Source organism: Nyctereutes procyonoides, unplaced genomic scaffold, assembly GCF_905146905.1.
Source record: "Nyctereutes procyonoides isolate TBG_1078 unplaced genomic scaffold, NYPRO_anot_genome, whole genome shotgun sequence".
Lineage (NCBI taxonomy): Eukaryota > Metazoa > Chordata > Mammalia > Carnivora > Canidae > Nyctereutes > Nyctereutes procyonoides.
The window spans coordinates 49547008-49560393 of record NW_026575044.1 but is presented as its reverse complement, the minus strand read 5'-3'; the positions used below and the strand labels follow the sequence as shown (position 1 = coordinate 49560393).

At 41.7% G+C, this 13386-nt stretch overlaps 1 protein-coding gene across 2 annotated transcripts in view; it reads left to right on the top strand.

The window, feature by feature from the left end:
• PIEZO2 (piezo type mechanosensitive ion channel component 2) overlaps positions 1 to 13386 on the top strand; it is a 447149-nt gene that overhangs the window by 413086 nt on the left and 20677 nt on the right. The window contains exons 38-45 of one of the 2 annotated variants that reach the window (XM_055324441.1): positions 110 to 277; positions 2811 to 3224; positions 3514 to 3772; positions 6861 to 7043; positions 10234 to 10486; positions 11764 to 11896; positions 12600 to 12747; positions 12845 to 13059. In XM_055324441.1, coding sequence (XP_055180416.1) covers positions 110 to 277; positions 2811 to 3224; positions 3514 to 3772; positions 6861 to 7043; positions 10234 to 10486; positions 11764 to 11896; positions 12600 to 12747; positions 12845 to 13059 — 1773 coding nt within the window. The remainder of the gene's footprint in view (positions 1 to 109; positions 278 to 2810; positions 3225 to 3513; positions 3773 to 6860; positions 7044 to 10233; positions 10487 to 11763; positions 11897 to 12599; positions 12748 to 12844; positions 13060 to 13386) is intronic. The other variant, XM_055324440.1, reaches the window with a different exon arrangement.

The following is a 13386-nucleotide window of genomic DNA, read 5'->3' as shown; positions in this document are numbered from 1 at the left end:
GTTGTGTGTGGTTTGCTGCATGGCAATGTGTTGGTCAATTGATCCATGTGTAAACTTATGTACCACTGGCGTTTTAACACTGTGTCTCTGTAACTGTTTGCGCTGCTAGCTGCTACACTGAAGCAACCATGCTGTTCTCAAGGCAGTCTACCCTTGATGATTTAGATGGACCAGAAACTGTTCCTAAAACAAGTGAGCGTGCTCGACCTAGGCTTCGTAAAATGTTCAGCATGGATATGTCCTCCTCATCAGCTGACAGTGGCAGTTTAGCATCAAGGTGCTTACCTCATGCATGCTTTGTTCCAGAATTTTATCACTTTTTTCACCTTCATGTCATTGCAAATATAAGTGCTTGTGACGTATGTTTTGTTTTGTTTTGTTTTTTAGTTTTGATTTTAAGAATTTGCATGACTAACCAAAGCATAACCGCCACTCGTTCTGGGCCATAACTGATCATTCCCAGGACAGCATTCTATGAAACTAACTGCTCTTTAGTTTTTGTCTGTTAGGAGTTTCTTAAAAATCCTTATTATAAATCTTGTCTTCCATTTTGTAAGTATCTTACCCTTTCCGCTTTTAAAGAAATAAGCATGCTTTCTCCATGATTGAGAGCTCATATAGGCAGTCCTCATGGGAGAAAATGTGTCAGGAAAGATACAAGCAATAGGAAAAAAAATTTTTTTAAATCTGCCACCTGTAGTCCTTTTTAGTTGATAAGAATAATTCTATAAAAGTTAGAATATATTTTGCCATTGGTTTTTGAAAAGAACATTATGATGCAGTAGAATATAATCTCTTTGTAGATGGTAACTTGTATTGGTCTTGAGTTGCCTCGTGAAATCCCACCATAAAACCACAATCACTTAGAAATGCAGTCATTTGCATATGGTCCAAAAGTTCCCTTTTGAATTGCCTTTCAGAATGGTCCACAGGGGCATAAAGACATCAGCTACATTGTGCTTATCCTGACACCAAAATGACCCAGTTCAAGACAAATTTCAGTTTTGACTGTACATAGGTGGTAAATCAGAGGGGTGTTAACTTATTTTTGTTGACAGCTGTGAATCTTAATACAGTGCTGCAGTATGCTGGAGCCTGGCATTGATGGGAATGCTTTGGCCTTTTGAGATGTCCTCTGGCAGGCACATGCTGTCCCATTCCACTTGGTTGAATCTTGAAGGTACCAGGCCTTGTTGAGTCCCTTCAGGCTCAGACCTGATACAAAACTGTAAAAGAGCATGCATGCAATTGGTTAGAATCCAACTGGAAGTTAGCCTTGATGTGGGGTTGGCTCCACTGCTCTGAAAACTGTCTCGGGTGATCAATTTCATGACCTTCCTAGGCGGCTGTTTAATTGAGGTAAGTAAGTCCTAGGAAAAAATCCAGTTTGCCTTGACATTCCCAGAGCTTTCTATGTGATATCCACACTGAAGGCTAAGGTCCTGGGAACATTAAACTCCTGAGTGGACATCAAGGGTTCACACAAATGTTTTTCAGTCTCAGGATGTCATGAAGGGCAAGGCCTGTTCATCGGTCCATCCATCTATCCATCCATACACCCGTCCACTTACTTACTGACATGTCTACACTGGTGTCTATGACAAGAAAAATGGGTACAATCTGTGTATTTGAGAATCTCAGAGTTTATGGACTCTCACTGCTCACTATATGCCCAATCAGGTAACAGGTCAACTTCAGAGTCTAATGCAGTATGGCTCACTCTATCTACATCTACGGGATTCCACAGCTCCAGAACAGTTTTGCCCTTCTCCCTTTCAGGGGCTGGGGTGGACGACAAAACCAGGTGTGCCATGAATTTCCCTGGCATGGCTGCTGTATTTTCATTTCCAAAGTCTCTGTCAGGGAAAGTGAGGAGATAAAGGACCACAGAAGAAGAGGTACAAGAGAGATGGTCAGGTTGCCAAATACAGAAGGTGAAGATAAGTAGGGAAGCTTTGGGAGACTGAACACTCCATGGGGAGCAGATAGAAGAAAGTAAGTTGAAGTCGTTTGGAGGAGAGAGAGCAGGAGTGCACCCTGTGGGTGGAGCCTGAAGCTCAAAGTGAGAAGGGCCAGAGGTCCACAGTACCCTTGAGGAGGAAAAGGTGGTATCTCCATGTGCAAGGCAAAGAACCCAGCGGGGGATGACAGGGAGCTGGAGAGGTGGTGAACATTCAGTCAAAGGTAATCAGCACCAGTGAGAAAAAGGCAAAGGATGGAAAAATAGGGAAGAGGAACGGGTGTTTAAGAAGTATGCCATCTTTTCCAGAAAGCATGTTGTTGTTTAATTCGGCTAATATTTTACCATTCCTATCCTCCCTTTATGGGCAAGTGTGGGCCCATTGTGTAGAATTGAGAGTAGGGTACCACCTGGCCCACACCTACAGATGGGGACTGGCAAGGCTTCCTGTTTCCATAGGCACCCTTCTTTAATATAGTGGTAGGTGTGCTATGCTAATGGTCTTGATTTGGAAATAAACACTGGAACCCACGGCTGTGAGTCCTGAGCGGATTTAGACAACCTCTGTGCCTAGGTGGGTTTAGCAACTTATGAGCCCCGTCACGTCACTTGCTCGGGTTTTCAGCCCCGCGTGTGTGCTTTTGCCCTTGTCGCTTTTGCCAAGAGACTGCTCTTGGCAGGCTCTGCAGCCCAGACGTGACCATCGTAAGGGAGTAAGGCAGGTGGATGTGGGTTGGGGTAGTTAGAGTTCCGGCGAGCCTTCACGGTTTCACTGGGGAGTGCTGGGGAGGCGTCCGGAGCCCCGGCGGATGCCAAGAGCGGGATGTATGCCGTGCCTCTCTCCCGACAGCGAGCCCACGCAGTGCACCATGCTGTACTCGCGCCAGGGGACCACGGAAACCATAGCGGAGGTGGAGGCCGAGCAGGACGACGAGGCGGTGGCCGCAGACGTAGACCAGGGCGGGGAGGCCACGGGGAACGTGGGGCCAGAGGAGGCCTCGGAGGGCTCGGAGGCCTCAGAAGTCGGCCTGACACCGGACGCCGAGCTGCCGCAGTACCCCACAGAGGACGGGGACGTGGAGGCCCCGCCGTCCTACAGCAAGGCCGTCAGCTTTGAGCGCCTGTCCTTCGGTTCACGGGATGACTCTGCAGGCCAGAGCCACATGGCTGTGAGCCCCGACGAAAGCCGCTCGGACAGGCTCGAGTCCAGCATCTTACCGCCCCTGACCCACGAGCTGACAGCCAGCGAGCTGCTGCTGAACAAGTAAGTCCTGCGGGGCTTCTGTGCCCCTGTGGCCGTAGGTAGAGGAACTCCCATGGAGAACCGTCCACCTAGATGGCTAAGTGCTTCCATTGGGAGTGCTAGAACTATCAAGAGCCGTCCATAATAGATACTTGTGCACAGGCTTCTTTCTGTAATAGGCTGTTAGGTTGACTCCACCAGAAATCTGAGGACATGGGAAGTGGGGAGGGACAGGAGGGATCATGCAAGGTGGAAATCAGTAATTTGGAGAAATTAAGATGAATTTATCATTGCATTGTTTATTTTACAGGATGTTCCATGATGATGAGCTTGAAGAGTCAGAGAAATTCTACGTTGGCCAGCCCCGGTTCTTGCTGTTATTCTATGCCATGTACAACACTCTGGTGGCCCGCTCAGAAATGGTGTGCTATTTTGTGATCATACTAAACCACATGGTCTCTGCCTCCATGATCACTCTTGTGCTTCCCATTCTGATATTCCTCTGGGCCATGCTATCTGTCCCCAGGCCCAGTAGACGATTCTGGATGATGGCCATTGTCTACACAGAGGTAAGCTTGGGGTGGAACCTTCCTGGAAATTGCTGCTGGCATTTACTCTAGGCAGGCCTGCCCTGTCTCCAGGACAGCTTTACATAGGACATTCAGTTAGGATGGATGCTCTTAGATAGGCACGTGATTATTACGAACAGCTGCTGAATGCTAGCAATTGTGTGTGTCTTTTCACATTACACACCTCACACAAGATATATGCTAACATCATTCCATTTAACAGAGAAGGAAACAGCTTTGGTGAGATTAAATAATTGACCAGAGTTACCTAACTGGCAAATGGTGGGGTTTAGGCTTTTGAAATCTGGTCATCAGGCCTATGATATTAACCACTGAGATAATGTGTTATGCAGAACTAAGTGTAATGCCTTGGTGCCAGTGGATGTTCAGTGAATGGATGCCAAATTAAACAATACAGTAAGCATTTTGACTATAGTTTGATACAACAGTTGTATTTCCCATTTTTAAGCCTAAATGCCGGTTTCCACACACCAGAACACAAAGTCATATGAGCGCTTATTTAAAAATCTGAATGAAACAAGGGTAAATTAGCTTGTTTTCATCACATGTGAGGGGACAGGAGACACTCTTCCCAGTTGTCTAAACTTGCTTTTCTATTTTCCTTATTAAATATATAGAAGATCACAAATTCCCGTGACAACAATAAATTTGGGAATAAAACGGGAGACTCTATAGACTTTGTGCCTTGGGTTATTATAGTTATTTGTGTTCTGGGGTCTGTGAAGAAAGCTGATTTTCTTACCTGACTCATAAGGAAAAGTTTTCACTAACAAGGGTACTGTAATTGCTTCTTAAAGGATAGAATTCATGATGGATGTGCATTTAGATTTTAGAGATTTTATACATTAATAGGTAAATCAGTAAAATAAAACAGTTTTTGTCAAATCATCTCAAAAGTATTGGTTTAAGGTATCATGTATCTCATTTTCATAATTCTTTAAATTCATTTAAATGCTTATAAAAATAAAAAATATATGTAAAGCCCAAATATCTATTGTTTTAAGTAGCCTGTCCATCACAATCTTGCTAAAACAATAATTTTTAAGTATTACTTCCATTATATCACTTTGTGATCCAGGACAAAAATGACTCCCTATTTGGGGAGTGGGTCTGTTCTAATAACTCCTTGTGAAGGAGTTTCCAACCTAGCAGTAAAATAAGAGCAGGTACTAACAATTTAGAAAAGGGAACAAGATCTGCTTATATGTCACTTTGATCATAAAGTAAAATCTTCCTAATTAAGTTAAACTGGCTTCTCAATTTTCTCTGTGACACTGAGGAGTGAGGAAGTGGAAAATTAGGTTGATGTTAATTCACTGTACAACTTAGACTATGTGCCAAAACCCTAGAATTGTTCTAGGCATAAGAAGAGGACAATAAGTCTTTTTTTTTTTTAAGTTGTTTTTCTGTTTCTCAATGCCACACAGACCAATGTGGCAAACATCATTGTAAGCAAATAACTGCTCTATAACAGGACACAAGACTGCCTTAGAGTATGTAAGAAAGATGGATACTGTGCCTCATGCAGCCTGAGTGCAGTGGAGACAGGCATGGCAACTTCTCAGTGAAGAACATCTTAGACCTGAGTCTTAGAGATGATTGTAAGGTCACCAAAGGATGGAAAGCAAAGGGAGCTGCAAGTCATTCGGAATAACCTATGCAAAGAAACAAAGACATAAGACACTGTGTCATGTGCCAAGAATGACAGGTGGCTTCCAGTGGCTGTGAGTCAATAGCACAGTAGCAGGCTCTTGGGAACGTCAACAGGGTTTATGCTCAGGACTTTCTCCTCTTGACATGGAAGCATTTGAACAGAGGCAGGTCTCAGTCATGTTTGTCTTTAGCAAGATTTTACAGAAAATGAAAGTGGACACCAGCTAGGAAACTGTTTTAAACTGTCTAGGTGAGAGGTCATAGGATGTGAACTGACCCAACGGCGATAATATTGAAGATGAGTGGGTAAATGAGACATTTTAGTAAGTGACTAAAACAGTTTGGGGTGTGAGTGAGAAGGGGAAAGGCAAAGATGAGCTTCAGGTTTCTGCTCTGGCATCCAGTATGTGGCGGTGCTGCTCAGCATGATAAGGAACACAGGAGTGTTCTTTATAGAAGCTGACTGTAAGAAGGAAAGAGACAGGAGAAGAGATAAAATGAGACTCTAGGACAAAAGAGGACTTTTAAAAATATTTTTATTGATGAATTGCATATATTTCAGTTAATCTCAGGTGACGCAAGTTTTAGAGGGATGCTTAAATAAAGAGCATCAGTTTTCTCACATGTCTTTGCCAAAAAAATTCCTCTCTACAACATTTATACCCTGAACTAGTCATCACAACTGGAAAGTCTTTGTTTTACTACTTTTATTTCTTCTTGAGGAGAAATTCCAGGGAACAATAAAATGGTGAGAAGAGAGAGGTCAGAAGAAAGTGAAAATAGGCATCAAAAATGCCTAAAATGCTCAGAAAGATTATAAATTAAAGCAATGTGTAAAATATAAACTTCTTTTTGTTCAAGTTTTACCCCATTACCATATTTTAGTAGCTGAATAATTATATCAGTATAGATTATCCAAGTCCTCAAAAATAGAGAAAATCATTTAAGTAGGTGTCATGAGTAACCTGACAGGCCCTCGTGTATATCTGCAATCAGAGGCACTAGTGAGGGGATCCCTAGGTGGCGCAGCGGTTTGGCGCCTGCCTTTGGCCCAGGGCGCGATCCTGGAGACCCGGGATCGAATCCCACGTCGGGCTCCCGGTGCATGGAGCCTGCTTCTCCCTCTGCCTGTGTCTCTGCCTCTCTCTCTCTGTGTGTGACTATCATAAATAAATAAATTTAAAAAAATTAAAAAAAATTTATAAAAAAAGAGGCACTAGTGAAAGTAAAATATTACTCTTGGTCTAAAGTTCATGTGAGAATCATAATGTTATTATTCTACATAGTTGTATTCATAATTATCACCAAAACTATGAAATGATCATTTTTCTTAATTTTTTATCACTGTTTTTCATATATAACCATTCTTAAAAAGAGTAATTTTTTTTTTTTAATTTCCACCATCCATGTGTAGGTGGCAATTGTGGTCAAGTATTTTTTCCAATTTGGGTTTTTTCCCTGGAACAAGAATGTGGAATTGAATAAAGATAAGCCTTACCATCCACCCAATATCATAGGAGTGGAAAAGAAAGAAGGTTATGTCCTTTACGATCTCATTCAGCTCCTGGCTCTTTTCTTCCATCGATCAATTTTAAAGGTATGGTACATTAACACCTAATGAGCACATGTTGATAATTGCAGCCACCTGTGATATTCCTAGAGAAGCTGAACGTTAGGATTGGTGATGAGGCCAGGAGGTCAATGACTGAATCTACTTGTATGTTCTTTTTCTTTTTTTAACAGTTCTGTTCATTTAGTGGATGTTTTCTCTAACACTATGTGCTCAGTAATGGAACTTATAACATCTGAGAGAAAATTCCCTAATATTTCTACCTCTATTATGAACATATCATGCTTAATCCATATTTGTGGTAATTTCTTGGATGGTGTACACTAAATTCTGCTCCTTGTTTAAGCCAGAATACCAGAGAGTTACAATTTGGGGTGGATCATATTGCCTCTCATCTCGGTTCCAACTTCTGTCTATTTTCTTTTAGAAGAATTGCTTTTGTTGGATATTTCTTGTCATGAACCAATTAGCTTTAGTGAGAGACCATACATTAAATGGCTAAGTGAAGCCCAGGGCTGGGCTTCTTGTAAGCTTACTGTTGAGAAAGCCGTTCATTACATCACTCTGAGAAGACCTATCTACAGGATGGCCTATCTCAGGTTCAGTAACTATTGTCATTACCTCTGAAAAACAATGTGGGTTTTTGTTCTTGTACACTGTGAACTAAAGGCTAATCTTGCAAATATGCTACTCATCTATAAAAACTGGAAATTGCTGCATAATATACATTTTATGTATCAATGTGCCAATTGAGACTTCCATCTCTTATTTTAAAATGACCTCCTTTTATAAAATATTTTAAATTCATTGTATCAAGTGGTATCTTTATTAAAGTTCCTCTTTAGAACAAGCTGACATAAGTTAATACACACACACAAACACATACGTGTGTAACAGTGTGTTCAACTCTGTCCTATTCAGTGTGCTATTTCAAACTGGGCTTCCTCTGCATATAGCTTGGTCAGGATCTTCATCACCTTACAAAATGTGCAAGTCCCTAACCCTCCACTCAGGGATCACCTTACTTGGGTCACAGGGGTGTAGTGGGTTGGCAAAGGTATGCTTTCCAAGGAAACCAGTTGGCCAAAATCGAATTTGCCTGAATTTTCCAGTTCTTCTGATAAATTACCTGAATTCATACAATTTACTAACTCTTGTTATGAATATATTAACAAATGTATTAACAGCATTTTCTTAGTTCTAGAAATTGAAGTTTAAATTTCTGCATTTAAGACATGGTGGTATTCTGTTGTATATCAATTATACCTCAATTATTTTTTTAAAAAGACATGATTATATAAATTTGGTCACTTTAGAACTCTCTGGCAACTTGTTATACCCTTTTGTGCATCATTTAAAAAATTTCAGGGGTGCCTGGATGGCTCCGTTGGTTAAGTGTCCAACTCTTGGTTTCAGTTTTGGTCATGATCTCAAGGTTGTGAGATCGAGCCCTGCATGAGGCTCTGCACTGGGCATGGATCTTGCTTAAGATTCTCTCTCTCCTCCTCTGCCCCTCTCCTACTGCTCACTCTTTTAAAAAATGTAAAGCATATAGTAAACAAAATTTTGGTGTTTCATATTGATATACTTTTAGTGATTTCTTCTTAGAAAATTTTGTATGTATGATGAATGTATTTGAGGTACTATTGTGCTGGAATTTTGGCTAATGATATTAAATAGTTTTTGGAATGACAGATATTTCATAAGAAGAAAACTACCCTACAGCTGTGGAAACCTCTTAAACAATGCTACTATGGAAACCAAACAACTCAAACTATGGAAATTTCAGAAGTGCTTAAAACTATCTTATTTGGTATGAATTGCTAGAAATGTTTATAAATAATTGGAAGAATTCACTAACAAATATGCTACCATGAAAAATAGTAAAAGAATCTAAGTATCTTCAAATGTTGGCAAAAGAGGGAAAAACGTTTAAAATGATTTAAAAGAGATGAAATAGTTACAAATTTAAAAATCCCATTATGAAAATCTAGAAAGTTTGTTATGTTTATAAGAATAGCATCCACTGAATATCTTTTAGAAATAATATATCTATTGATATTTATGAATAATCTGTAAATTAGGTGACTTTGTCTTTTAGTGAATTGATCATTCTCCAAGTTGTTTTTCGACAAACTGAATTTTAGTAAATTGGCCTGGAACTCTTGTTCTCTATAGCTCATGTCAGAGGGAGGACTGGGTGAGGTCCTGGGGAATAAATACATAGCCTAGCAGTCTAGGAACTCAGAAAGCAGTAGGCTCACTGGGGACCTTTGAGCAGTAGCAGCAAGGTCATTGTAAGGGGCATTTGCTCTCTAGGTAGCATCTCGCACCAGCAAGGTCCTTGGTTTTTCTCAGCCTCCTCGGCTAGCCGTCTTCCTCTCTGTCTTACCAGCTCCTTTTGCCCATTTCTCTGAAGCAAAATCCAAATTCTGCAGAGTGCATCACAATCTCTGTCTCATATGTGGACCCACATTTTTCGAGTAAAACATTTGCAGCTCTGTTCCTGACTCAGCCATGGGTGATCCAGGGGTTCACATCTTACTGTGTAGGTTGAGGGAGGGACAGCATCAGTATTTAAGTATAGACACTTGGTGAGCATGGGGTGCTGGAGCTAAATTCACCCGTTGATATTTAAAATGCTACTTGTAAGCATAGAGAAATATGTTCTAGAAAGTACTTTCACTCAATAACAAGTCAAGTGATTATAATTTCACTTTTACTCCATCTGCCAAACATCATCTACTTCCATGTCAATTAATTAACCAAACTCAAATGAACTGCACACACCTATACCCACTCTAATGGGACCATCATAAACATCTAGCTAATAAGCTTTTCTAGAATCCATCAGTTTTCTAATCTTTTCTCTGCTCTACTGCAGTATAAATGACAAAAAATTGTAGTATATTTAAAGTGTGCATCATGGTGATGTGATTTACGTAGATACCATGAAAGGATTCCCTCGATAGAGTTCATTAGTACCCATCACCTCCCATAGGTATCTGTGTTCTTTTCCTTTTTATTTTCTTTTTTTCGGTGAGAACATTTAAATTCTAACTCTTAGCAAATGTCAGTTATATAATACAGTGTCACCAACAATAGTCACCATATTTCACTGTTGGCTTTCTAATCATGGGGGATGTGATGCCAGAGAGCAGAACAGTGGCTCCGTCACCAGAAACGACCACCTGAATTGTCTGTTCTGCTTTCTCAGTGCCATGGTTTGTGGGATGAAGATGACATCACTGACAGTGGTACAGACAAAGAAGAGTCAGATGATGAGCTCTCCCTCAGTCGTGGCAGGAGGGCCTCCTCCGATTCTCTGAAATCCATCAATCTGGCCGCGTCTGCAGAGTCAGTGCACGTGTCCTTCCCTGAGCAGTCCACCACCATCCGGAGGAAGCGATCGGGAAGCAGCTCCCAGATATCCCCCAGATCCAGCTTTTCTTCCAATAGGTCCAAAAGAGGTATCTGTTGCATGATATCCTCAAGCTGGAATAACTCCTGAGTTTTCTGGTTGTTCTGATGCCAGGGGGTCTGGGTCTTGGGCAGAGGTTTATTTTGTGCTGTCAAAGAGAGAGATGTGATATGAGAAGAAAGTACTTTGAAATCAGACAGACCTGGGTTGAGATCCTGACTCAGCTGTGTGACCTGGGGCAGTCACCTCATTCTTCAAAATGTCCAATTCCTTCCCAGGGCAAGGATTTCAGGTGATTGTGAAAAATGGCTATGAAAAATTTCAGGTGATTGTGAAAAATGGCAATGAAAAATTGCCTATGTGCGCACAAGCTAGTTTTTAAGTCATGTCCAGAGATTCTGCTGGGGGTAACCAGAATGCTATAAATCACTATTTTTTAAGATTTAATCAAGGGAATTTTTAGTAAAACCATTTATTTATACCCTAACCTGGTTGTTCATTTCATACTAACTAGTAAGTATCATCAGCAGATGAATAGCTCTACAGTTGTCATTCTTGCCGAAATTGGGCTTTTGTACTTATAGTGATCCTGCCTGAAGCTTTCCAAACACCTGTGTATTCATCCTTGGGATGCATTTTTCAGGCAGACATCAGCAGTCATCCAATATTCATTTTACAGTTAGAGAAATCTGGACATGAAAAAGGCAGGGGCCATGGACCCAACCTGGAAGCCCCACAACCTGGGGCCCCAGTTGGCACTATAAAAACTGTTCTTATAGTCTCTTTCTTCCTGAGATAAAGATCACATAACAACCCTAGAAAGAACCAGTGTTGGGTGTAGAAGCCCCAGATGCATTTTACTGTGGAGGCAGAGATGAAACTGCAGATTCCAGGGACCCCTGGGTGACTCAGCGGTTGAGTGTCTGCCTTTGGCTCAGGTTGTGATCCCAGGGTCCTGGATTCAAGTCCCTCATTGGGCTCCCTATGGGGAGCCTGCTTCTCCCTCTGCCAATGTCTCTGCCTTTCTCTGTGTCTCTCATGAATAAACAAATAAAATCTCTAGAAAGAAAGAAAGAAAGAAAGAAAGAAAGAAAGAAAGAAAGAAAGAAAGAAAGAAAGAAAGAAAAAGAAAAGAAAAGAAAGAAAGAAAGAAAGAAAGAAAGAAAGAAACTGCACATCCCAAATGCTCAGTCACTGTCCTTACAGGCACCTGTGTATACTCACCATTTCAAGCCATCCCACTGCCATAGGGGTTCCAAGGGGCCTCTGCAATATTTATGTCAACAAACCGTAACTCAGGACGTCTTGGTTTCTTTTTATTTCTAGGCAGCACAAGCACCCGAAACAGCAGCCAAAAAGGAAGCAGTGTTTTAAGCATCAAGCAGAAAAGTAAAAGGGAACTTTATATGGAAAAGCTTCAAGAACATTTAATCAAAGCAAAAGCATTTACCATAAAGAAGTGAGTGCATGAAGACGCTTGAGTGGTGTGTTTTATTTTAGGACCAGGTAGCTGGTATCAGTTGTTTCATATAAACCAGGGGCAAAGAGCAGATACTTCTCATATAGCAAACATCATCTGCTTAAGGTACAAGAAAATGACCCATTATCATATTGTTCTGTATCACTGACATATAAAATTAGGTTAAGTTCAGGTATATAACATAATGATTCGATACATGCATACGTTGAGGAATGATCACCACAATAGTCTAGTTAACATTCGTCACCACATATAGTTACAAAATGCTTTCTTATAATGAGAATAAGATTAATGTACAGTATAGGATTAACTGCAGTTACCATGCTGTGCATTACATCCCTGGGATAACTTGTTTATAACTGGAAGTTTGTACACTTTGACCCTCCTCACCCATTCTGCCCAACCTCTCATTTCTGGGACTTTAGACCACTCTGCTATGCTTCAAGCAAGAGAAGAGGCCTGTGGTCTCATGGGCAAAAAGGGCCACAATGCCTTCCTTGGCAATGAATTTGTCTACACCCTGTTAGAACAGGAGCTACCCTACTGGACTCTGCTGAGTCTGACAAGAGAGGTGTGACCTACTTGGAAAGAGGGATGCAGAGGAATGGAATGATGGCAGTATCTGATCATTCCTCCCATCTTGCCCCTCCTGAAGCAAGTGCTGGGGGTCTCTGTTTTGCAGGACTCTGCAAATATATGTGCCCATCAGACAGTTCTTCTACGACCTCATCCACCCAGACTATAGTGCTGTGACCGACGTGTATGTGCTCATGTTCCTGGCCGACACTGTTGACTTTGTCATCATCGTCTTTGGCTTCTGGGCCTTTGGGGTAGGTTGGGGGCAGAGGCCACTGCACATTCAATGAGTAAGAGTGATGTTATCTTGTGAAGTGCCACTCATGCCTGAACCTATTGTTTCCTTCCCAGAAACACTCAGCAGCAGCAGACATCACTTCTTCCCTGTCAGAGGACCAGGTTCCTGGGCCATTTTTGGTGATGGTCCTCATACAGTTTGGAACCATGGTGGTGGACCGAGCACTATACCTCAGGAAGACTGTACTGGGAAAGGTCATTTTTCAGGTCATTCTCGTGTTTGGAATTCACTTCTGGATGTTCTTCATCTTGCCTGGTGTGACTGAGAGGTAAGTTAGAGGCTGGAGACATGTGCCCACTTTAATGCAAATATGCTCCAGAAGATTACTGTCCCATATGCATGGCTACAGCAGAATCATCAGGTACAGATGGAAGCATGGGAGAAGGGCACCATGGGTTAAAAAAGTTAGGGGATCCCTGGGTGGTTCAGCAGTTCAGCGCCTGCCTTTGGCCCAGGGCATGATCCTGGAGTCTCAGGATCGAGTCCCACATCAGGCTCCCTGCATGGAGCCTGCTTCTCCCTCTGCCTGTGTCTCTGCCTCCTTCTCTCTCTCTTTCTCTCTCTCTCTCTCTTTCTCTCTCTCTATATATATAGA